Source organism: Lithobates pipiens, unplaced genomic scaffold (genome assembly GCF_037356315.1).
Source record: "Lithobates pipiens isolate NorthernLeopardFrog02 unplaced genomic scaffold, aLitPip1_a1.2 Scaffold_18, whole genome shotgun sequence".
Taxonomy (NCBI): Eukaryota; Metazoa; Chordata; class Amphibia; order Anura; family Ranidae; genus Lithobates; species Lithobates pipiens.
This window is the reverse complement of record NW_027507758.1, coordinates 203,802,209-203,828,711: the sequence shown is the minus strand read 5'-3', so window position 1 is coordinate 203,828,711 and position 26,503 is coordinate 203,802,209. Positions and strand designations below refer to the sequence as shown.

At 47.0% G+C, this 26,503-nt stretch overlaps 1 protein-coding gene across 1 annotated transcript in view; it reads right to left on the bottom strand.

Annotated features, from left to right (window-relative positions):
• CAPN9 (calpain 9) overlaps nucleotides 1–26,503 on the bottom strand; it is a 1,247,204-nt gene that overhangs the window by 361,186 nt on the left and 859,515 nt on the right. Inside the window, exon 11 of the mRNA XM_077486535.1 lies at nucleotides 10,623–10,831. Within this exon, the coding sequence (XP_077342661.1) occupies nucleotides 10,623–10,831 (209 nt within the window). The remainder of the gene's footprint in view (nucleotides 1–10,622; nucleotides 10,832–26,503) is intronic.

Genomic DNA, 26,503 nt, shown 5'->3' with positions numbered 1-26,503 from the left:
CAGGCTTTCCTCCTCGCTACTGGAATAATTTCCAACCACCGTGTCTCTGCCATGTTGATCCTACTACACACTGAAGAGAGAAGGGGCGGGGAATATTTGTGAAAAAAGAACATCAGGGGCGGGTGGAGTTTCACGCATGCGCAGTGTATATAAAGATAACATACGATCTGCGTGTGTAGAATGAAAGAACAGAAGTGACGAGCGTGCTAAACGAAGGTAAAATTTGAACCTGCCCATCACAGTGGCCTATACTGCTTCAAGATTAAGGCCTATATTGGGATAAGATAATGGGAGTTTAGGCTGACATCAGTGTTTTTGTCTTGTGTATTGTCTTACAGCAAAGATGAATCACTTTAAGGGCACAGAATTCATGGCCAGTTTCATAGACAGATACAGGGAAATTAGGAATTTGTGGGAGGTGAAACACAGCTTATATTATAATAAACAAGTTAGGAGGTCATCACTGGAGGAACTTCTGGAATTTGTGAAGAATCGGGTCCCCAAAGCAAACGTGAAGTTTTTGGAAAATAAAATTGAGGAACATGTATAAGAAGGAGCATAAGATCCAGAAATCACTCCAATCAGGAGCATCAGAGAATAAAAAAAAAAACTGCGGTTTCTGGACGACCAGACTGAAGCTAAGATATCTCTTTCAACCCTTCCCTGCAGCCTTCCCTCCACCGTTCCCTCAACCCCAGCAGAGGCTGACAAGGAACAACCTGGGCCTTTCATCCTGGAAGAAGTGGATGCGCCCAGCTGGAGCCAGGTATATTACTTTCCAGTGGCAGCCAGGAGTAGGCCATGCTCAGTATCACCCAGGAGGTGGCTGGGCCCAGTAGGAGCCTCACCCAATCCCAGGTGCCTCCCCTCTGCCTTACCACCAAAAGAAGGAAGGAGACAATGACAGCACTGGGCCTCATAAGGTAAGCCAGCAATTTCCTCAGGAACCCCCCAAAACGATGAAGAGGCCTATGGCTGCTATCTAGCCAGTAGCCACCAGGTTGCTGGAATTGGAGAAGGGACAACCCCTCCTCTGTGAGGGAATTTTTTCTGATGCCTTTCAGAAGGGGTTAAGGGGCCAGCTGACTGAGAACAGACGCATATCTGAGCAAGGGGGCATGGGTTCAGTCTGGTCTGACAGAAGATGCAGGCTGTTGCAGTACCACAAACTGGGGACAGATATGTCCTCTGCTGCTGATCCTGATCTCTAGGATTCCTGGACCAGATTTTGCTCTCTATTATATGGACTCCTCATGCTTGCAATTTTCTTTTCCATAGACTTGTTGATGTGTGCCATGGGGGCCAAAAGGCTCTGTAAATTATAAAATAAATTGTCCAGTGTTGACTTCCTCTTTATTTTGTTACCCAGAATAAATGGATATTTTATTTTCACAAAATACTTTATATGTTTTTATTCAAAAAAGACAGCTTGTTTGTGAGTAGGCAGGTACATTTAGAAAACACAATGTCAAATTAACAAGAGACAACAACCTCCTTGAGGTTAATAAAAAATATAAGATAATAATGTTATTGTGGTAACTTGACGCTCCAAAAAATCAAATTATATGGAAATCACTAGAAAATAGTTTTTAATTGATCGTAAAATAAATCTTGATGAAATAAAAAATTATAAAGGATGAGTATAAAAAATAATTGTAAACATTATTTATGGAGATCGGGCTTTTAAAAAATAGAATATGAGCTGAGGATAAATAATGAAGAAAGAAGTTTGTGAGAACTCTGTGTGAATAAAGAAGAAAAGAATGTGCTGCATTAAAGCGGTTATGAACCTTAAAAAAAAAAAATATTAAAAGCCAGCAGCTACAAATATTGCAGCTGCTGACTTTTAATAAATTGACACTTACCTGTCCCAGGGTCCAGCGATGTCGGCGGCAGATGACGAGCGATAGCTCGTCTCTCTGCTGCCCCCGCCGCCATCCTCTGTCAGGGAATCGGAAAGTGAAGCGTTGCGGCTTCACTGCCCGGTTCCCTACTGCGCATGCGCGTCTCTGCTGGTCCCCGCTGCGTCACATAGTTACATAGTTACATAGTTAGTATTGTTGAATAAAGACACCAGTCCATCCAGTTCAACCTGAGTGAGTGTCTACAATTGTCCCTATCCCTGTACATTGCACACTTACATTGGTCCCTACCCTCAAGGAGCCCACAATCCTAGGTCCCCATTCATATACTAGGGCCAATTTTGGACAGAAGCCAATTAACCTACCTGCATGTCTTTGGAGTGTGGGAGGAAACCGGAGGACCTGGAGGAAACCCACGCAGGCACAGGGAGAACATGCAAACTCCAGGCAGGTAGTGCCGTGGTTGGGATTTGAACCAGCAACGCTTTTTACTGCTAGGTGACAGTGCTAACCACTATACCACTGTGTTTCCCAGAACACAACGGGGGGGGGCGTGGCATCTGCGGCGGTCTGTCCCAGAAGTGGGTGCAGATACCTGGATTATCCAGGTAACTGCACCCCCTCCCCCTTGAAAGATGCCGATTGTGGCACCGGAGGGGGGGAGGGATCAGATGAACGGAACTTCCCCTTTAGGGTGGAGAACCGCTTTAACCACTTCAATACAGGGCATTTATACAGCTTCCTTACCAGACCAAAATTTAGCTTTCAGCGCTCTTACACTTTGAATGCCAGTTACTCAGTCATGCAACACTGTACCCAAACAAAATTTTTATCATTTTTTTTCATACAAATAGAGCTTTCTTTTGGTGGTATTTAATCACCACTGGGTTTTTGATTTTTTGCGGCATAAGTGAAAAAAGAGCGAATTTTTTTTAGTTTCTATGATAAAATTTAGCAAATAAGTCATTTTTGTTCAGAAATTTGGGATACGGCTACATCTCTTTGGTAAAAATAAACCAAATTAGTGGATATTATTTAGTCTGAAAGTTATAGTCTACAAGCTATGGTGCAAATCATTGAAAATTGATCACATCTGATCACACCTGATGCACTGACGGCCTATCTCATTTTATGAGGCTCTGAAATGTCAGGAAAGTACAAATACTCCCCAAATGACCCCTTTTTGAAAAGTAGACAGTCCAAGGTATTTAGTAAGAGGCATGGTGAGTTTTTTGAAGTTGTAATTTTTTCCCACAATTCTTGGGAAAAAGAAGAATGTTTTTTTTTGTTTTTGTTTTTTTACAAAATTGTCATAATAACAAGTTATTTCTCATACACAGCATATGCATACTTCCAATTGCACCCCAAAATACATTCTGCAACTCTTCCTGAGTATGGCGATACCACATGTGTGGGACTTTTACACAGGCTGGCCACACAGAGAGGTCCAACATGCAGGGAGCACCGTCAGGGGTTCTAGGAGCACAAATGACACCTCTAATTAAACGACCTATTACATTTGTGAAGGCCCTGGAGCACCAGGACAGTAGCATTACCCACAAAGTGACCCCATTTTGGAAAGCAAACACCCCAACGTATATTCTATGAGGCATAATGAGTCTTTTGAACAGTTAATTTTTTTCCACAAGTCTTCGGAAAATGTGGAAAGAAAATTAAAACATATTTTTTTTTACACAAAGGGGTCAGTTTATAAGTTATTTCTAACACATAGCATATATAAAGCAAACATTACACCCCAAAACACATTCTGCTACTCCTCCTGAGTATTGTGATACCACATGTGTGAGACTTTTACACAGTCTGGCCATATACAGAGGTCCAACATGGAAGTGGTACCTTCAGGCGTTCTAGGAGCATAAATTACACATCTCATTTCGTTCCCACCTATCACACTTTTGAAGGTCCACCAGGACAATAGAATTACCCACAAAATGACCCCATTTTGGAAAGCAAACACCATTCTATGAGGCATGGGCTGCAAATAGGTACTCGGGTACTCCGACGGGCTGGTGACAGGTACTCTGTTACTCCGACGGGCTGGTAACAGGTGCTCTGCTACTCCGACGGGCTGGTGACAGGTACTCGGGTACTCTGACGGGCTGGTGACAGGTACTCGGGTACTCCGACGGGCTGGTGACAGGTACTCGGGTACTCCGACGGGCTGGTGACAGGTACTCAGGTACTTCGACGGACTGGTGACAGGTACTCGGGTACTCCAGGCTGGTGACAGGTACTCGGGTACTCCGACGGGCTGGTAACAGGTACTTGGGTACTCCGACGGGCAGGTGACAGGTACTTGGGTACTCTGACGGGCAGGTGACAGGTACTAGGGTACTCCGACGGGCTGTTGAAAGGCATTCAGGTACTCAGATGAACTGTGACAGATACTCTGGTATTCCGATGAACTGTGACAGGTACTCAGGTACTCAGATGGGCTGTGACAGGTACTCAGGTACTCGGGGTACTCAGATGGACTGTGACAGGTACTCAGATGGACTATGACAGGTACTCAGGTACTCAGATGGGCTGGGACAGGTACTCAGGTACTCGGGTACTCAGATGGGTTGTGACAGGTACTCGGGTACTCAGATGGGCTGACAGGTACTCAGATGGGCTGACAGGTACTCAGGTACTCAGATGGGCTGGGACGGGTACTCAGATGGGCTGGGATGGGTACTCAGGTACTCAGATGGGCTGGGACAGGTACTCAGGTACGACCTATTACATTACCCACAAAATGACCCCATTTTGGAAAGCAAACGCCATTCTGTTAGGCATGGGCTGCAAATAGGTACTCGGGTACTCTGACAGGCTGGTGACAGGTACTCTGTTACTCCGACGGGCTGGTGACAGGTACTCGGGTACTCCGACGGGCTGGTGACAGGTACTTGGGTACTCCGACGGGCTGGTGATAGGCATTCGGGTACTCAGATGAACTGTGACAGGTACTCGGGTACTCAGATGAACTGGGACAGGTACTCAGGTACTCAGATGGGCTGTGACAGGTACTCAGGTACTCAGATGGACTGTGACAGGTACTCAGATGGACTATGACAGGTACTCAGGTACTCAGATGGGCTGTGACAGGTACTGAGATGGACTGTGACAGGTACTCAGATGGACTGTGACAGGTACTCAGGTACTCAGATGGGTTGTGACAGGTACTCAGATCGGCTGGGACAGGTACTCGGGTACTCAGATGGGCTGACAGGTGCTCAGGTACTCGGATACTCAGATGGGCTGACAGGTACTCGGGTACTCAGATGGGCTGACAGGTACTTGGGTACTCAGATGGGCTGACAGGTACTCAGGTACTCAGATGGGCTGGGACAGGTACTCAGATGGGCTGGGACGGGTACTCAGATGGGCTGGGACAGGTACTCGGGTACTCAGATGGGCTGGGACAGGTACTCGGGTACTCAGATGGGCTGGGACAGGTACTCGGGTACTCAGATGGGCTGGGACAGGTACTCGGGTACACAGCTGGGCTGGGACAGGTACTCAGGTACACAGATGGGCTGGGACAGGTACTCGGGTACACAGATGGGCTGACAGGTACTCGAGCTGTGATGGGTGATGACAGGTACTTTTATGGGTGATGACAGGTACTTTGATGGGTGGTGACAGGTCCTCTTTATTGGGGGGGTAATCAGTGTGGTTGGTGTGTACACTGAGCGGTAACGAGATGTTACCGCAATCTTCTCCTCACACACGATTAGTGTGTGAGGAGGAGAACCCGGTAACATCTCGTTACCGCGGTTTGTTTACATTCTGTGACCGGCTGTGATTGGACACAGCCGGTCATGTGGTAAAGAGCCAATTTAATTGGCTCTTTACTGCGATCGGGGTTGGGCTGTGTCAGGGTGACAAGCTGCATCCCTGATCGGAGGTCCCATCTGTGGCTGTCATAGGACTATGGCCGGGTATTGAAGTGGTTAAAAGATCACAGAATTAGCAGTGTGAGGAATGTGCTAGCTCCAATACGAAAGGTAGTTTTACCACACCGAGCGCATCCGTCTCATACTTGCTTCAGAGCATGCATAGTTTTTGGTCTGTTGGAACAGCATACAAACGAGCGGTTTTCCCGATTGGAATTGGTTCAGTCGGAAATAATTAAAACATGTTCTATTTCTAGGTCCGTCAGAATTTTCATAAAAAAAAAAATAAGCCGATGAGGCATACACGTGATCTAAATATACGCTTCCGTCAAATAAAAGCTTCCGTTTGACTTTTTCCGTCGAACATTCCGCTCTTGTGTTACCGTTCGTGGCATTACCTATCCCAGGGTCCAGCAATGTGGGGGAACGAAGCCCTGCTCATCTTCCCCTCCCCTCTGCAGTGCCAGCATTGTCACTGTGGGCGCCTGGCCGTGGCTTCACAGTTGAACACACACTGTGTATGCGCTGTGACTGGCCGGGCAATCATCTGGGACCTGTGACGTGTCCCAGATGATTGTCGAGAGGGAGGGAGGGAGAGATGAACTTACTTCCGGCATCATGGGCCCAGGGGGGAAGTGGGAGCTGGAACCCTCTAAAAAGAGGGTTTCCGCTGCCCCCCCCAAAAAGACATACCAAATGTGCCATGTCAGGGGGTCACCTTCCCTTAAAGCAGAAGTTCCATTTTTGGGTGGAACTCCGCTTTAATTACCTTTTGGGAGGGTCTACAGACTTTCCTGAAGTGTCATACCGACAATGGGAGTTTGGATCCACCCCCATTCTCCTCACTGTGATTGACATGTTCCCGAGAAGTCACACAACACACAGAGCTGCTCTCCTGCTCCCCCCTCTCCTCTCCCTCCTCCCTGTTGCAGACAGAACAAGCTAAGCACACATTTAGGAAAGCAGCAGACTTCAGTGAGTGTAGAAGTCACTGGCAGTGCTCTGTATATTATATTCTACTTTCTTGCTAAAATTATAATGCAAAGAATAATTTTTAATCACTTCAATACATTGCACTTTCACCCCTTTCTTGCCCAGGGCAATTATTAGGTTTCAGTGCTGTTGCATTTTGAATGACAATTGCACGGCCATGCAACACTGTACCCAAACAAATCATTTATAATTGTTTTCCCCACAAATAGAGCTTTCTTTTGGTGGTATTTGATCACCACTGTTTTATTTTTTATTTTTTGTGTTACAAATAAAAAAAAGCCAGAAAATTAAGAAAAAAAAAACTTTTTTTTAGTTTCTGTTATAAAACTTTGTAAATAAGTATGTTTTCTCCTTCAACGATGAGCACTGATGAGGTTGCGCTGCCAGGCACTGATGAGACGGCATTGATGAGCACTGATGATGAGGCACTTATATGCAGCACTGATGGGAGCTGATAAGCAGCACTGATAGGCGGCCATGATAGATGGCACTAATAGGAAGCACTGATTAGGAGGCACTGACAACCATCACTGATGGACACAGGTTTACATTTCTAATGGGCACTGATGGGCATCCCTGGTGAGCTCTAGTGGGAATCCCTGGTGGGCTCTAGTGGGCACCCTCGATGAGTCTGCACTGATAATCATTGCACCGATTATCAGTGTAGACCCTCCCTGTCAAGAGAGCAGCCGATCGTCTCTCCTCTACTCGTGCCTTGTCGATAAACGTCACTTCCTGGTTACCATGTGATCAGCTGTGATTGGACACAGCTGATCACAAGGTAAAGAGCCTACGTCATAGGCTCTTTACTGGGATCAAAGAAGCAGTGTGTCAGACTGACACACCACACCACTGATTGCTGCGCTCTCCTGCGGTTTGTCCTGCTTGACATATGCCGCCCATTCAGGAAAATACAACCACTTTCTGGCCATCATTTTGTTATTTGGCGGGCCGGAAGTGGTTAAAGTAAAATACAACTCTTTTGTCAGCATTCTCTACATTTACTGTAATAACAATTAGAGCCAATTTTGTGATTTTATTATTTTATTGGCTATTCCAATTGTTCAATGTTTTTGAGGCCATGGAGCCTTCCATGTACATATGCTTAGGCTAGTTTCACACTGCTAGGAGTAGAGGGGATGTGGATGATGGGACTGTATAGGAGTACAGAAGATGGGGATGATGGAACTGTATAGGAGTACAGAGGATGGGGATGATGGAACTATATAGGATTACAGATGGGGATGATGGGACTGTACAAGAAATAAGGGGATGGGGATGATCGGACTGTATACGAGTAAAAAGGATAGGGATTATGGGACTTTATAGGAGTACAGGGGATGGAGATAATGGGACTGTATAGGCGTACAAAGGATGATGTTGATGTACATATACTTAGGCTAGTTTCACACTGCTAGGCGTACAGTGACTGGGGCTGTATAGGAGTACACAGAAGGGGGATGATGGCACTGTACAGGAAATCAGAAGATGTGAATGATTGGACTGTATAGGAGTACAAAGGATGGGGATAATGGATCTGTACAGTAAATCAGGGGATGGAATGATGGGACTGTATGGAGTGCAGGGGATGGGGATGATGGGACTGTATAGGAGTACAGAAAATGGGGATGATGGGACTGTACAGGAGTATAGGGGATGGGGGTGATGGGACTGTATAGGAGTACAGAGGATGGGGATAATGGGGCTGTACAGGAAATTAGAGGATGGGGATGATGGGATTGTATAGGAATATAAGGGACGAGGATAATGGGACTGTATAAGAGTACAGGGCATGGGGATGGTGGGACTGTATAGGAATAAAAAAAGATAGGGATGATGGGACTGTATAGCAGTAAAGAGGATGGGGATGATAGGACTGCACAGGAAATCATGAGATGGGGATAATGGGACTGTATAGGAGTACAGAGGATGAGGCGATGATGGGACTGTATAGGAGTACAGAAGATGGAGATGATGGGACTGTATAGGAGTACAGGGAATGGGGATGATGGGACTGTACAGGAGTACAGAGGATGAGGATGATGGGATTTTATAGGATGGGATATGCAATTAACGGACCTCCAGCTGTTGCAGAACTACAAGTCCCATGAGGCATTACAAGACTCTGACAGCCAGACACCCAGAGGCAGAGGCATGATGGGACTTGTAGTTTTGCCACAGCTGGAGGTCCGCTAATTGCATATCCCTGGTATAGGAAAGCAGAGGATGTGGATGATGGGACTGTATAGGAGTACAGAGGACGGGGATGATGGGACTGTACAGGAAATCAGGGGATAGGGATATTGGGACTGTATAGGAGTACAGGGGGGATGATGGGACCTTATAGGAGTACAGAGGATGGGGATGATGTCTGTACAGAAAATCAGGGGTGGGACAATGGGACTGTATAGGAGTACAGGGGATGAGAGGGGTGCTTGTACTATGGAAGGCATCCATGCCTTCCCTTCTCGCAGAACGGCGATCTGTCTTGTAGTGTACTTCTACTTCTCTTCCAAACGTCTTCTGCCGGAACTGCTGATTGGCTCCCATTGTGTCAAATCACAGGTAGGCAATTCTGCACAAGAGAACCGCCTTGTCACTGTATATGTACAGTTTACGGCTGGCAAGTGGATAAAGGAGACTCTGGGGAAATATCAAGGTTCTAAACATTTCACATTTCAAATTTCACTTTTGATGACAGGGAGTTGTCAGTTTCCCTCTCCTCTGCAGAGCTGCTATCTACTGAACACAGGGATGCTCTACACATAGCACTATGTTAATTTCAGAGAACAGACACAGTAAACAGGTTAATATGCTCTTTACCATGTTTCTTTTTTTTTTTTTAATAACACAGAGGCATGTGTAACATACTTGTGTTCATGCAGGGGATAGATGGACATGAGAAGTCTTCACTGCACTCAACCCTCCTCTTTGTTCTCTATCCTGTCAACCAGTTCACTCCCCCGCCCCCCCTCACATCGGCTGGAGGAGAAGCGGACACAGGCTTTACAAGCCCCTGAGTGAGGAGAAGGGGGGAGGGAATTCAGAGGACACAGGAACCTCAAAGCCCACTGGAGGAGGTGTTTTTCACCTGTCAGAAGCACAGAGGAGGGGGCAGAGAGCCTGCAGTTATAGTGTGTGAGAGGTGATTGGAGGAAATAAACAAACCCTCCTCCACACAGCAGAGGAACTGTGTTGTGAATAGACAAGCTCCGTTCTGAGCTCTGATTCATGCTGATAACAGAGGAACAAAGCACCAGAGAGAAAATACACTTAGGCCGCGTACACTCAGAATTTCGGCCAGCAAAAGACAAATGAGAGCTTTTCGTCACAAAATGCGACTGTGTGTATGCTCCATTGGAATTTTGCTGGCCAAATTTCCACCAGCAAAAGATTGAGAGCAGGTTCTCAATTTTTCTGATGGAAAAAGTTTCTATCAGAAAATTTGATTGATTGTGTATATGCAATTCCAAAAACTCATGCATGCTCAGATTCAACTACAAGACGGAAGCTATTGGCTACTGAACTTCCTTTTTCTAGTCCCGTCGTATGTGTTGTACATCACCGCGTTCTTGGCGGTCGGAATTTGGTGTAACCGTGTGTATGCAAGAAAGCTTGAGCGAAAATCCCGTTGGGAAAACCATCAGAGCTTTTGCCAACCAAAATTCCAATCGTGTGTACGCGGCATTAGAGATTTGGAGAGCGATAAGTAAACACTACAGATATATGCACTTTGTTCAGATTCCATGACTGAGGTTTACAACCACTTTAAGTTCTATTTTTGGAATGTTACTTTGTGAAGCTTGAGCTTTACTGCAAAAAAAAACAAAACTAAAAACCAACAACAATGATGGTATAATAAACGTACGTTATTTCTGATTTCTTCTCTGAAAAGACCCTAAGACAAAAATCTGCCTCTTGATGTGGCTCAAACGTTGTAGGAATAATCATGTAGTCCCCAGGTGGAAGAGTGAATCTTTGGGAGATCTCTCTCACATTAATATATGTTTTGCTTCTTCCTTTAGATGCATTGAACTTGAAAAAATCTTTTGTCATCTGGGACTGACTTCCAGGACACTGCACAGAAGGAGTACATCATGTTAGTATTACAATATAAAAATTATCCATAAAAATACAAATCATTTATACATCTCCAACCAAAGCAAACCTTAGTACCCTAAAATTGTAATGTAATTTTGAAAAATATCTTACAGTAAATCCTAAGTAAAGCCTTCAATTTAATTTATAGTTACTACCAATTATGAGAAAATCGAATTATTGCATTGCACCTCACAATATATAGCCCTCATTATAAAACTGTGCAGTGTGTTCCAGAAAAATCAGTGTGGTGAATGAAGTGCCAGTGCTTCCAGTTAGTCCCTAATCAATATGCCCTGGACCAGCCTTAACTCCCATCCAGTATTTCTGAGGCACAAGTACTTCTAGAATAACAAATTGCCCCTGGTATAATTAGAATGATTTTTTTCACATAATTTCCACCAGACAGGGATCACTCTAGCCACAGCACCTAAGTAGATGATCAGGGCCCCCTGGTTAAAATATGAGTATACCTTTATTTTGTAATTTCAAGCAGACAGTGCTTTTAACCTTTTTTGTATACTATACACCAAAGTTTAAAGCCTAACTCCATGGCCCAGACAAACGATTTCCAGATGTGAGTGCTGTATTATATTGTAGTATGTAGCATCAGCTACAAACAGTATACAGTGCTGTGTTCCAGCAGTACATAGTTACATAGTAGTTGAGGTTGAAAAAAGACACAAGTCCATCAAGTCTAACCCATGTGTGTGATTTTATGTCAGTATTACATTGTATATCCCTGTGTGTTGCGGTTGTTCAGGTGCTTATCTAATAGTTTCTTGAAACTATCGATGCTCCCTGCTCAGACCACCGCCTGTGGAACCCTGGGGGACCTCACTACAAATCCCTGACCATTCCGAGTACTCCCCATTTATCACCACACTCTGAACTCGCCCTTGTGGTCAGTTTTCAATCCATGTACTCACCCTATACTCCATGACAATGGACCTTATTTCGTACAATAAACGTTTATGGGGAACTGTGTCAAATGCTTTTGCAAAATCCAGATACACCACGTCCACAGGCCTTCCTTTATCTAGATGGCAACTCACCTCCTTTATAGAAGGTTAATAGATTGGTTAGGCAAGAACGATTCTTCGTGAACCCATGCTGATTACTGCTAATGATACCGTTCTCATTACTAAAATCTTGTATATAGTACCTTATCATCCCCTCCAAGAGTTTACATACTATTGATGTTAGGCTAACTGGTCTGTAATTCCCAGGGATGTATTTAGGGCCCTTTTTCAATATGAGTGCTACATTGGCTTTTCTCCAATCGGTTGGTAACATTCCAGTCAGTACACTGTCAGTAAAAATTAGGAACAATGGTCTGGCAATTAGTTCACTGAGTTCCCTAAGTACCCTCAGGTGCAAGCCATCGGTCCCGGTGATTTATTAATGTTAAGTTTCCCAAGTCTAATTTTAATTCTGTCCTCTATTAACCACGTAGGTGCTTCCTGTGATGTGTCATGAGGATAAACACTGCAGTTTAGGTTACTGAAGCCCCCTGATTCCCTTGTGAAGACTGAAGAGAAGAATAAATTCAATACCTTCGCCATCCTCCCTATACTTTGTAACCAGATGTCCTTGCTCATTCTTTATGGGGGCCGATATGGTCTGTCCTCCCTTTTTCACTGTTTACATACTTAACCACTTGCCGCCCGCCCTATAGGCAATTGACGGTGGCAAAGTGGTTGCATAATCCTGATCGGACGTCATATGACGTGATCAGGATTTCGAGCCGCTGCGCGCCCCCGGGGGCGCGCATCACGGCGATCGTTGTTGCCGGGTGTCAGTCTGACACCCGGCAACTACGATCTCGGTAAAGAGTCTCTGACTGAGACTCTTTACCACGTGATCAGCCGTGTCCAATCACGGCTGATCACAGTGTAAATAGGAAGAGCCGGTGATCGGCTTTTCCTCACTCGCGTCTGTCAGACGCAAGTAGAGGAGAGCCGATCTGACAGGGGGGGGGGGGGGGTCTGTGCTGATCGATTATCAGCACAGCCCCCCTGAGGATGCCCACACTGGACCACCAGGGACGCCACCAGGGATGCCCAGCAAAATGTAATCCTCCCTAAACCACCAGGGATGCCAGTCAGTGCCACAATGGATGCCAATCAGTGCCCATAATGGATGCCAATCAGTGACCACAATGGGCATCACTGATTGGCATGCATTATTGTTTGGCACTGATTGCCATCCATTAGTACAGTATAACATAATACAATCTTGCCTAGGAGTGCCCACCTGTGCCGCCTATCAGTGCCCACCTGTGCCGCCTATCAGTGCCCATCCGTGCCACCTATCAGTGCCCATCCGTGCCACCTATCAGTGCCCACCCATGCCCATCTGTGCCGCCTACCCATGCCCATCTGTGCCGCCCCATCCATGCCAATCCATGCCAGCTATCAGTGCCAATTTGTGCCACCTATCAGTGCCCATCCGTGTCGCCCACCAGTGCCACCCATCAGTGCCGCCTATCAGTGCCACATATCAGTGTCCATCAATGCCACCTCATCAGTGCCACTTCATTGGTGCCACATCATTGGTGCCCATCAGTGCCCATCAGTGCCCATCAGTGAAGGAGAAAACGTACTTATTTACAAAGTTTTGAAACTGAAACAAAAAAAAAACATATTTTTTTCAAAATGTTCAGTATTTTGTTATTTGTAGCCCAAAAAGTAAAAACCGTAGAGGTGATCAAATACCACCAAAAGAAAGCTCTATTTGTGGGGAAAACATGATAAAAATTTCATTTGGGTACAGTGTAGCATGACCGCGCAATTGTCATTCAAAGTGCGACAGCGCTGAAAGCTCAAAATTGGTCTGGGCAGGAAGGTGTTTAAGTGCCTGGTATTGAAGTGGTTAAAGAATTTCTTAGAATTTTTTTGCTCTCCTCCACTGTGTGTCATTCATGTTCTATCTTAGCCGTCCTTATTGCACCCTTACATTTCTTGTTGCATTCTTTATAAAGTCTGCAAATCTTTAAGGGTGGCACAGTGGTGTAGTGGTTAGCACTCGCGCCTAGCAGTAAAAAGGGTTGCTGGTTTGAATCCCAACCATGTGCCTAGAATTTGCATGTTCTCCCTGTGCCTGCATGGGGTTCCTCTGTGTACTCCGGTTTCCTCCCACACTCCAAAGACATGCTGGTAGGTTAATTGGCTTCTCTGTCCAAAATTGGCCCTAGCATATGAATGGGAACCTTGGATTGTGGGCACCTTGAGGGTAGGGACCAATGTGAGCGTGCAAGGGTTAGGGTCAACTGTAGACACTCACTCAGGTTGAACTGTATGGACTGGTGTCTTTATTCAACCTTACTTACTATGTAACTATGTGAATGCTGATGATGATCCCTCAACCTTGTATTTTTTTGAAGGCCTTCTCCTTTGCTTTTATATACATTTTTACATTGAAGTTAAGCCATCCAGGACTTTTGTTTGCTCTTACATTTATTACCCAATGGGATGAATTGGCTAATGCCCTTATTTGATACGCTCTTAAAGCAAACCTATCTCTCTTCCGTGTTCATTGTTTCTAAGATTTTATCTCAATTTATGCCTTTTAGCAAGGCTCGTAGTTTAGAGAAGTTGGCTCTTTTTAAATTCAGTGTCTTTGTATTCCCCTTAGGTTTCCTATTTGTGTGATTTCAGCTGTTGGCTAATTGCCAGCTCTCTTCTCTTTTCACCGCTACCCGCTGTTCCCGATGATGCTCGTCTGACCTGCCTATTTAAAGTTTTCCTGCTCACTTTTTCATTTGCCTTCGCGTTGGTCACATCACAGGGAACCATCTCCTGCTGTTTGTTTCAAGACTGGCTTGCTGACATCCCACCTGGCTTCTTATCCTGCTTGCGGTTGCTCTCCTTGAATCCCTGACTTCCGGCCTGGCTGATTACTCGATCTGGTTAATGAACTTTGGACTGTTTCATGGTTTCTGACACTCTACCCATGAGGATTCCACCAGCTCCCTTAGTGATGTCATCTCTCACATTCACTTGTACATCATTCTTGATATATAGGAATACCCCTCCCCTTTTTTTACCATTTCTACCCTTGCGATAAAGGGTATGCCCTTGAATGTTTGCCAGCCAATCATGAGTGCTGTTGAACCAGGTCTCTTAAATTCCCCAAAAAATCAAATCCTCCTCATACAACAGTATCTCTAGTTCACCCATTCTTGTCTGCCAGGCTCCTGGCATTGGTGAACATGCCACGTAGTTTAGACCGGTCGCATATTATCCTCTTATTGTGTGTTCTGAGTTTGCAACTAGGACTTGCTACTATACTTACCTTGGGTTTATGTGCTTTGGTCAACCTATCACTAATGTCCCCAATACTACCTTCTGGAATATGTTCCGCTCAGACTATATCTACCTTTGGACCCTCCCCCCTGTCCCCTAGTTTAAAAACCCCTCTAACTTTTTGGCCATCTTCATTCCCAGCTGATCTGCACCCTCCTCATTTAGGTGCAGTCCGTCCCTTCTATAGTACCGGTTATCGACTGAGAAGTTGGCCCAGTACTCCAGGAACCCAAACCCCTCCTTACTACACCAGCTCTTCAGCCACTTGTTTACTTCCCTAATCTCCCTCTGCCTTTCTGATGTGGCTCAATGTACCAGTAGTATTCCTGACAATACTACCTTGAAGGTCCTTTTCCTCAATTTAGCTCCTAAGTCCCCAAAATTGTTCTTTAGGACACTCCATCTGCTATTGACTTTGTCATTGGTGCCAACGTGCACCATGACAGCTGGGTCTTCCCCAGCTCCTCCCCAGTACCTCAGGAGACGTCCCATCTGCTGCTGGAACAAAATTAAGATGGATGGAGTTCTTCTCAAACTTTCAGAGGAAGCTTTGTATTTTTACCAATGACCGGACAAGGTGGGTAGATGTCATGATCTCCACCTCGGCCAAAGAAAGTGTCAGGACTTGTGTTAGTACTCCCTGAGTTGTAGGGCACAGTTCCAGTGGCCACAAGCGAGTGTCTACCAAGATTAAATACCTTCCAGCAGCCAGCATCAGGTGCAGCCTAATTATTTAGATACGCTAGCTGCTGGTAGGGACATGTCTAAAGAGATGCAGGCCCAACAAATTTCCTAATTAGAGCCCTGCAGCTACACAGCTGATGGATAATTATGAAACCACACCCATTAGACCCAATAAGAACAGAGGCACAGAGAAACAAACAAGAATTTCTTCAGAGTAACAATGGGCAATGGGTGCCACAGTGGTGTAGCGGTTAGCACTCTCACCTTGCAGTAAAAAGGGTCACTGGTTCAAATCCCAACCACAACACTACCTGCCTGGAGTTTGCATGTTCTCCCCGTGCCTGCATGGGTTTCCTCCCACACTCCAAAGACATGCATGAGTGGGGACCTTGGATTGTAGGCTCCTTGAGGGGAGGGACCGATGTGAGTGTGCAATGTACAGGTATAGGGACAATTGTAGACACTCACTCAGGTTGAACTGGATTGACTGGTGTCTTTATTCAGCCTTACTAACTATGTAACTATGTTACAAAATGAAGGAATCTGCAACAGAGTTTGTTAAATTCCTTGCAATGTACATAGATTAACCAGAAGGGAATATTTTTTTTTAAACAAAAGTGGAGTGATGCTTTAACTGAAGTTGTTCTTCCTGTGAGACGTGCCCCTGCTTGATCCTGATCCTGCGCTTTGTTCCTGTACCTGCTCTCGGTACCATGTTCCTTGCATCCAGTGCTCTGTACCCCGTGTTTCCTGTCTCAGTCCTGACTAGGGATGAGCTTCGTGTTCGAGTCGAACATTGGCTGTTCATCCGTTCGGCGAAATCCGAACACTTGGTCCGTTCACGTCAAAATTCACATGGCGCTCACGGCCCACAATGCACTGCGATGGCGCAGTGCATTGCTGGCTCATGATTGGCCAAGCATGCACTGTGACCCCGCATGCTTGGCCAATCGCAGCGCCAGCAGCGAGGAGAGCCATGATTGGCCACAGGCAGGATGCCTGTGGCCAATCATAGCTGAGGGTGTGTAGTGCACGCCCCACACTATATAAGGCCGCCATTGAGGCGGCCTCGTGTAGTGTGTTAGCATCTGAAGCAGTGGGTGTTCTGTGTACCTTCAACACAGTACACACCGATCGTTTTTGGCTGATTTTCTATCTTGCTGTTGTGTAGTGGTTATTGTCTGTGCCCTGACCGCAGTATACACCACTATATTCACTATTCACTTCACTATATTTATATATCTTTAATAATAGAGCTTGCAGTCAGTAGTGTTAGGAGATGTACCCAGTACATACCGCTATAATCCACCTACATAGCTGTTCTCTATTTGAGCCCAATTGCCATCTGCAGGAGTTATTGGAAGTTGCGTGTGCCTCCAGCACAATATAAACTACCCAACTGCTGTTTTACCCAACTCCCTTCAGGCCATTACCATGTCTGGAAGGCCAGCAAGGAGAGGCAGACAGGCGCGAGCCGATAAAAGAGGGCAAGCAGGCTCTGTGTCTAGAGACAACAGTGCTGGTCGTGGACACGGTGCATTGTCATCAGCACGTGGCCATGGGACATGCTTGTCCTTCTTTTCGGCAGCTGGACATGTTGAACCGCAACATGCCAACGACTTGGTAGAGTGGATGACCAAGCCCTCTTCATCCTCCTCATCCTCTCTCACCCAGTCTCAGGGTAGTCGCAAAGCAGCTGCCAACGCATCGTCTTCCCTCCTCTCAATGTCATCATCAGTGACTCCTTCCCTAGACCCACCACGTCCTCCGGAGGAGTCTCCTGAACTCTTTGAGCACAGTGTTGGGTACATGCTCCAGGAGGATGCCCAGTGTTTGGTGGGCTCTGATGATGACACTCAGCTAGAGGAAGGCAGTAGCGTGAGCGCAGAGAGAGGGGATGCTCAAGAAGGACAGCAATCTGGCAGTCATGTTCCACAAGCTGCAGCATACTGCCAGGTTTGCTACAGCGATGAAGAGGGAGGGGATGATGAGGGCACTAACTCGACGTGGGTGCCTGGAAGGAGGGAGGAGGAGGAGGAGGAGGAGGAAGAGGAGGAGGCACATGTCCAACGAGGCAGGATGCCCTCCGGGGGCCAGCTTAGGGGCAGCACACTGACTGAATCACACCGCAGAGCTCCGCCTGTGCAGAGCGCTGCCTCTGCGCGTTATTCTAAAAGTTCTTTGGTGTGGGCCTTTTTTGAGACGAGTGCATCAGATCGCACCGCTGCTATTTGCAACATATGTCTCAAGCGTATCTCACGTGGCCAAAACATCAGCCGCTTGGGCACCACATGCTTGACCAGACATATGTTGACCTGCCATGCAGCTCGTTGGCAAGCGTACCTCAAAGACCCACACCAAAGAACAAAGCGGACCTCTCCTTGCTCCTCATCAGCTGGCATCTCCAACCCCACTAGACCTTCAGTCCTCTCTGAAACCTGCTCTGAGAGGAATGAAGGTGTAGAATTAGGTGTGTCACAGCCAAGTGCTTCCGGGAACTCTGCTAGTGGTACATCCACATCCGATTATAGCAGGCAAATGTCCCTGCCCCAGCTGCGGAAGAAGTTTACTCCCAGCCATCCACATGCCCAGCGGTTGAATGCTAGCTTGGCTAAATTGCTAGCACTTCAACTGCTGCCTTTTCAGTTGGTGATTCCGGCTCTCTACCGGCATGTGGAAGGCAATGTCCTTGCCTCGCTGGACAGGGCGGTCAGCGGTAAGGTGCATATTACCGCTGACTCATGGTCCAGCAGGCATGGACAGGGACGTTACCTGTCTTTCACGGCCCATTGGGTCACTCTTCTGGCTGCTGGGAAGGATGCAGGACAAGGTGCAGTAGTGTTGGAGGTTGTTCCGCCACCACGCCTCCAAAATGCTACTATTGGTTGTGACACACCTCTCTCCTCCACCCCCTCCTCTTCTTCTTCCTCCTCCATGGCCTCTTCCAGTGCTCTGTCCTCAGAACCAGCGGTGCTCCGTAGGCGTTGCAGGGGCTACGCAAGTACGCAGGCAAAACGATGCCATGCCGTGCTTGCGCTGGTTTGTTTGGGGGACAGGAGCCACACTGGGGCGGATGTTTTGTCAGCTCTGCAGGGGCAGGCCGAGAGGTGGTTGACGCCACGCCAGCTTAAGCCAGGAATGGTGGTTTGCGACAATGGCACCAACCTCCTCTCCGCCCTCCGACAGGGACAACTGACCCATGTGCCCTGTGTAGCTCACGTCCTTAACCTGGTGGTGCAGCGGTTCTTGGGCAGGTACCCCGGCTTACAGGATGTCCTGAAGCAGGCCAGGAAAGTCTGTGTGCATTTCCGCCGATCATTTAATGCCTGTGCTCGGCTGGCTGAGCTCCAAAAGGAGTTGAACCTGCCCAAGAACCGCCTTATATGTGACATGCCCACCAGATGGAACTCAACATTGGCCATGCTGCAGCGGCTGCACACGCAGCAGAGGGCCATCAATGAGTACCTGTGCGACTACGGCACCAGGACAGGGTCAGGGGAGCTTGGTTTTTTCTCACCACGCCAGTGGGGCATGATCAGGGATGCATGCACTGTCCTGTCACCGTTTGAGGAGGCCACAAGGATGGTGAGCAGTGACAGTGCATGCATCAGTGACACTGTACCTCTTGTCCACCTCTTGGAGCATACACTGCGTGGAATAATGGACAGGGCACTTGAGGCAGAACAGAGGCAGGAAGAGGAGGACTTCCTTGCCTCTCAAGGCCCCCTTTATCCAGACAGTGTTCCTGCTGTGCCACCCATATCACAGGAAGAGGATGAGGAGGAGGAAGAGGAGGAGGAGGATGATTGTGTCAGCATGGAGGTGGAGGCTGGCACTCAGCATCAGCAGCAGCAGCAGCAGTCTTATAGGGATGATTTACAGTCCCAAGAAACACGTGGACTTGTACGTGGCTGGGAGGAGGTAGCTGCGGATCATGTTGTCCTTAGTGACCCAGAGGACTCCGGACTGAATGCCTCAGCTAACCTACGCTGCATGGCCTCCCTGATCCTGCAAAGCCTGCGGAAGGATCCTAGTATTCTTCGGATCAAGGAGAGGGACCATTACTGGCTGGCCACTCTCCTTGATCCACGGTACAAGGGTAAGGTTGCCGACCTTATCTTGCCATCGCAGAGGGAGCAGAGGATGAGACATCTCCGGGAGGCCTTGCAGAAAGCTCTGTGCAACGCGTTCCCAGAGACTGGGAGGTTACAAACTCCTGGTCCTGGACAACGTGTTGCTGAGGCATTGGTCAGAAGGAGCGGTGGAGAAGGTGGCCGTCTGACTGATGCTTTCAGACAATTTTTTAGTCCGCAGCCCCAAGGTATGATTGGTTCCAGCACCCATCGCCAGCGTCTGATTTACATGGTGCAGGAATACCTAGGGGCAAGGTCAGACTTGGACACCTTTCCCACCGAAAATCCTCTGGCTTACTGGGTCTTGAGGATGGATCACTGGCCAGAGCTTGCACAGTATGCAATTGAGCTACTGGCCTGTCCTGCATCCAGCGTTCTTTCGGAACGCACCTTCAGTGCTGCTGGTGGCTTTGTTACCGATCACAGGGTGCGCCTGTCCACCGAATCAGTTGATCGACTGACCTTCATCAAGATGAATCAGTCTTGGATCACCCACAGCTACCAAGCACCTGAAGCTGATGTAACCGAATAATTTTTTTTGAAATACCACATCCCTTCAAGACTGCCTATGCTGATGCTGAGTGACTGTCCTGTTATGTTGATTGTCTATCCTCTTCCTCCTCCGCTGATATGTTGGAAGAACATTTTTGGTTCTGGGTAATGCCAGCAGCCCAATTTTTCTGCCCCTGTTTAACAGGGGCGTTTAATTACAATTTTTGATGCAATGCTTTGCAGCAGGGCTAATTCCTGCAATAAAACTAGAGTATATGGCAGAGGTTGCAGTGTGGTGGCACCAGCACCAGTGCCTAAGGCCAAATTTTTCTGCCCCTGTTTAACAGGGACATGTAATTATAATTCTTGATATAATATTTCACAGGAGGGCCCCTTCCTGTGCCCACCCAGAGTAACGGTGAGGACTTATAGTGTTGTGGCACCAGCACCACAACCACCAAAGGTCAATTTTTCTACCACTGTTCAACAATGGCATGTAATTACAATTCTTGATATAATCGTTCACAGCAGGGCGCTCCAGCGCCCACCAAGAGTCACTTTGAGGGCTTACAATGTTGTGGCAAAACCAACACCTTGTTCCGCCATTTTTGCAGAGCATATAGGGCAGGCCCCTACTTTCAAACATCCAACTTACAAACATCTCCTACTTGCAAACGCAAGGAGACAGCAGCAAGTGAGATGAAAAAAGATGGACGACAAAACAAATTATACAGGGGTGATAACCCTTCCCTATGTTTTCCAAAAAGCTTAAAAATAGTTTTTTTGACTGGAGCTACACTTTAAAAATGTACCAGTTGAAAATTACAAACAGATTCAACTTAACACAACAAACCTACACAGTCCCTGTCTTGTTTGCACCGCCTGTATACTGCTGTTCTGAGTATATAGGGCCTGGGGGCCACGCGCATTTCCTTTTTTTAATATGGGTACAGGGTTCCCCTTAATATGCGTACAAGACCCAAATAGGCTGGTAATGGGCAGGGAGGGCTACCCATGCCATTTTTCTGAATGATTTTCAACCATATTGCAGGAACCAGATATAACATTAAAACCGCAAGCAGTTTTAAATGGTGTTATTTCCGTTAAATGTCATTTTGTGCAGGGACTGTTCTAAACACGGGAAACACGTGGCACTTCACAGGCATACTACAGACACCCCACAGGCACCATATTTAAAGGAATATTTCACTTTTTTTTTTCACTTTAATCGTCATTAAAATCAGTGCTCCCGCAAAAACGGCCGTTTTTAAAACTTTTTTTGCATTGACCCATGTCCCCTGGGGCAGGAGCCAGGTCTCTAAACCCTTTTTAGGACAGTATCTTGCATATTAGCCGTTAAAATTAGCACTTTCCATTTCGAACGTTCGAGTCCCATAGACTTCAATGGGGTTCTAACGTTCGTAACGAACGTGGGGTCCGTTCGAAAGTTCTGGTGCGAACCGAACCGGGGGGTGTTCGGCTCATCCCTAGTCCTGACTTTGCCCTCCTCATGTGTGCTCCCTCCATTTGTACATACCGTATATACTCGAGTATAAGCCGAGATTTTCAGCCTCTTTTTTGAGGCTGAAAGTGCCCCCCTCGGCTTATACTCGAGTCATCGCTGTCTGCCTGCTCGATCAGCGTGTCGAGCAGACAGACAGCGGCCATTCTATAATTCAAAAGCCGCTCCTCCGGCTCCGCCTTCGCCTGTGATAGGCGGAACACTGAATTTCCCAGCAGCCTGTGTTCCGCCTATCACGGACATCGTCTCATCCTCGTACTACGGACGAGGATGAGACGATGTCCGTGATAGGCGGAACACAGGCTGCTGGGAAATTCAGTGTTCCGCCTATCACAGGCGAAGGCGGAGGCGCGGCTTTTGAATTTTACAATGGCCGCCGAGGCGCCGACGAAGAGCGGCGATCCTGGCAAGGCACGGGACGGAGGCAAGGCACGGCACGGCACGGCACGGCACGGCACGGCACGGAACGGGACGGGACGGAGGCAAGGCACGACACGGGACGGAGGCAAGGCACGGCACGGGACGGAGGCAAGGAGGCAAGGCACGGAACGGAGGCTCGGGACAAAGGCTCGGGACACAGGTAGGCTGGACACACACACACACACACACACACACACACACACACACACACACACACACACACACACACACACACGGACACACACACACAGGGATGGATGGATGGAGACACACACACACAGGGATGGATGGATACACACACACACAGGGATGGATGGATGGATGGAGACACACACACACAGGGATGGATGGATGGAGACACACACACACAGGGATGGATGGATGGATGGAGACACACACACACAGGGATGGATGGATGGATGGACACACACACACACAGGGATGGATGGATGGATGGACACACACACACACAGGGATGGATGGATGGATGGACACACACACACACAGGGATGGATGGACGGACACACAGGGATGGACGGACACACAGGGATGGACGGACACACAGGGATGGACGGACACACACACAGGGATGGACAGGCATGTCTCACCCTCGGCTTATACACGAGTCAATAAGTTTGCCAGTTTTTTTGGGGGTAAATTGGGGGCCTCGGCTTATATTCGGGTCGGCCTATACTCGAGTATATACGGTAGTTAGGTTCTCTTTTGGGTTGCTGCATATCATATTTATTTTCTCATTTTACATTGCTTATGCTTTACTAGTGCTTGTGTTGGAAGAGTGATATTTATGTTAATAAACTTAATTTAACCTTATTCAAACTGGTTCCTGTGTTCTTAAAGCTACTGTAAAGGTAAAAAAAAAAACATACATGTCTATACTAACCTGCTCTGTCGGTCACCAACCTCCTCTTCTCGGTTCCCCTGCCGTTGCTCCTGACCCCTCCTCGCTGTCCAGTGCCCCTGAGGGAAGCATCTTCCCATGGGGACATTCAAGCATGCTCACTCCTGCGCCCAACTACACCCACCCACTCCCTCATCACTGGCTTTGATTCACAGCCCTTGGAACCAATGGCTCCCAGTGTCCCAACAAAGCCAGCAAGACTCAGAGGTTAGAGGAGAGAAGAGCTGCGGATGTTCACAGCGCTGGATTGAATGAGGGCTCAGGTAAGTGAAAGAGGTGGTGAGCGGGGATGCTGATGCCTAGACAGGTTTTATCTTAATGCAAGGAATGAACTTAGGTAAAAAATGTTTAGGCTTTAAAACAACTTTAAGGTACAGCCTAGACATGTGCAATTTGTTTCGGTGAGAATACAAGTTTGGACGAATTGTTGGTTATTCAGAGATTTGGACGTATCCGAATCTCCAAATTAAATAGTAATGAATAGTAACGAATTTTGTTAAAATTCGTTAAAATATGAATTCCAACTTTTCAGAACAATTAGAATTCGGATAGGTCGAAAAACGATCGACCAATTCAAATTCTGTGTGAAGAAATAGCTGGTTGTTAAAGCAGCGGGCCGGGAAGCCGGCCAACCATGTCCCTAGCAACCATGAGTCATCATCTGTCAGCTGGCTTCCCCACTGACAGATGAATGTAGAGATAAAGAATGCTGGAATTTCCCAGCAATAGAAAAAGGTTTTAACCACTTAAGGACCGAACCTGTTTTCAGACTTTGTGTTTACAAGTTAAAAACAAGTTTTTTTGCTAGAAAATGACTTGGAACCCCCAAACATTATACTTTTTTTTTCTAACACTCGAATAAAATGGCGGTCATTGCAATACTTTTCTGTCACACTGTAATTCACTTTTTTGAATTTAAAAAATAAGACAATAGTAAAGTTAGCCCAATTTTTTTATATTGTGAAAGATAATGTTACTCCGAGTAAATTGATACCAAACATGTCATGCTTCAAAACTGCGCTCGCTCATGGAATGGCATCAAACTTTTACCCTTAAAAATCTCCATGGGCTAAAATTATTGCTCTTGCCCTACCAATTGCGGCAATACCTCACATGTGTGGTTTGAACACCGTTTTAATATGCGGGCACTGCTCACATTTTGCCTTCACTTCCGCGTGTGAGCTCGTCAGGACGGGGCACTTTAAAAAAAAAAGTTCTTATTTATTTTACTTTAATTGATTTTAAAACAGTTTAAAAAATAAAGAAATTGGGTCACTTTTATTCCTATTACAAGGAATGTAAACATCCCATGTAATAGAAAAAAGCATGACAGGTCATCTTAAACATGAGATCTGGGGTAAAAAAAAATCCTCAGATCTCATATTTGGACTTAAAAAATTACAACAAAAAAACGGCCCTTTAAGACATATGGACAGATGTGACGTTTTGACGTCGCTGCCGCCCTGCTATGGTATGGAGATGGTTGGAGGCCATCTTACCCTCACTCGTATCCATACCATTGAAGGACCCAATCGGCTCCACCGATACCGACGGCTTCCGTTACTGAGATACCCATCTTTAAAATGCAGATGTATATATACAGTGGATGGTTGTTAAGTGGAAGTCTATGATGTCACGTGACATCAGAAGGGGTTGGTGCCACCGGGTGGCCCCACCCCTTACCTAATATAAGAACTGTCAAAACGCAGAGAGGGCAGATGGTGTGTATCTTCCCAGGAGGCAGAGCGTTTTTTATTTTTATTTTTTTATTTTTTCTTGTCCAGCTGGCATCATGACTTACGATGGATATACATTGAGGGACACTATATATTTTTTTTCATAAAGTACTTGTCAAAAACAGTTTCTTGTGGTTTTTACTTTGACACTTTTTTAGTGAATGGGTAGGGGTACGATATAACTGATACCCATTCACATGGGGGGGGGGGGGGGGCTGTGATCTGGGGCTTCCAGATTCTGATAAGACCCCAACAACCACAGCCTAGGGTTATCGGGAAGAGGCCCTTGTCCTCATCAACATGCGTCCACCCCCCCATGTTGAGGACATGTGGCCTGGTATGGTTTAGGAGGGGGCGCTCACTCATTCCCTCCCCTTTCCTGAGCTGTCTGGCTGCATGCTCAGATAAGGGTCTGGTATGGATTTTTGGGGGGGACTCTATGCCGTTTTTTTTTTAAATTTGTCTTAGGGTTCCCCTTAAAACCCATACCAGACCTGAAGGGCCTGGTATGGACTGGGGAGGGGGCCCTACACCATTTTTTAAACATTATTGCTGGGAAATGCCGGCATTCTTTAACCAGTTCCCGACCGCCGGCCGTCAAATGACGGCCAGGCGACGCATCTCTTGTGGCGGGAGGGAGTCATATGATGTCCTCCCATTTAAACAAGGAATACGCGCGATCGTGCGCGCGCATCCCTGTTCCTTCGGTGGCGGCATGTCACGGAGACACAGCTCGCCACTGAGGGGGGTCTACAACCATTGGATATGGCTGTTTTCCATGTGATCGGCCGTGATGAAGTCATGGCTGATCACAGATGGTTACACCCCCACTGTGCACGACGCGTGCACGCAAGCTTGTCAGTGGCGGCGTGTTCCCGGGAACACTGCTCGTCACCGAAGCTGGTAAACAGCCATTGGCCGGGTGTTTACCCACGTGATCGGCTGTGATCGTTTCACAGCCAATCACTAAATGTGAACAAACCGCGGTAACGAGATGTTACCGGGTTCTCCTCCTCACACACCGATCGTGTGTGAGGAGAAGATTGCGGTAACATCTCGTTACCACTTACAGTGTACACCAATCACACTGATTGCCCCCCCCAATAAAGAGGACCTGTCACCACCCATCATAGTACCTGTCACTCACAGTCCATCAGAGTACCTGTCACAGTCCATCAGAGTACCCGAGTACCTGTCACAGTCCATCCGAGTACCTGTCACAGTCCATAAGAGTACCCGAGGACCTGTCACAGTCCATCACAGTACCCAAGTACCTGTCACAGTCCATCACAGTACCCAAGTACCCGTCACAGTCCATCGGAGTACCCAAATACCTGTAAAACCCCATCAGAGTATCCGAGTACCTGTCACAGCCCATCAGAGTACCCGAGTACCCGTCACAGTCCATCAGAGTACCCGAGTACAAGTTACAGCCCAT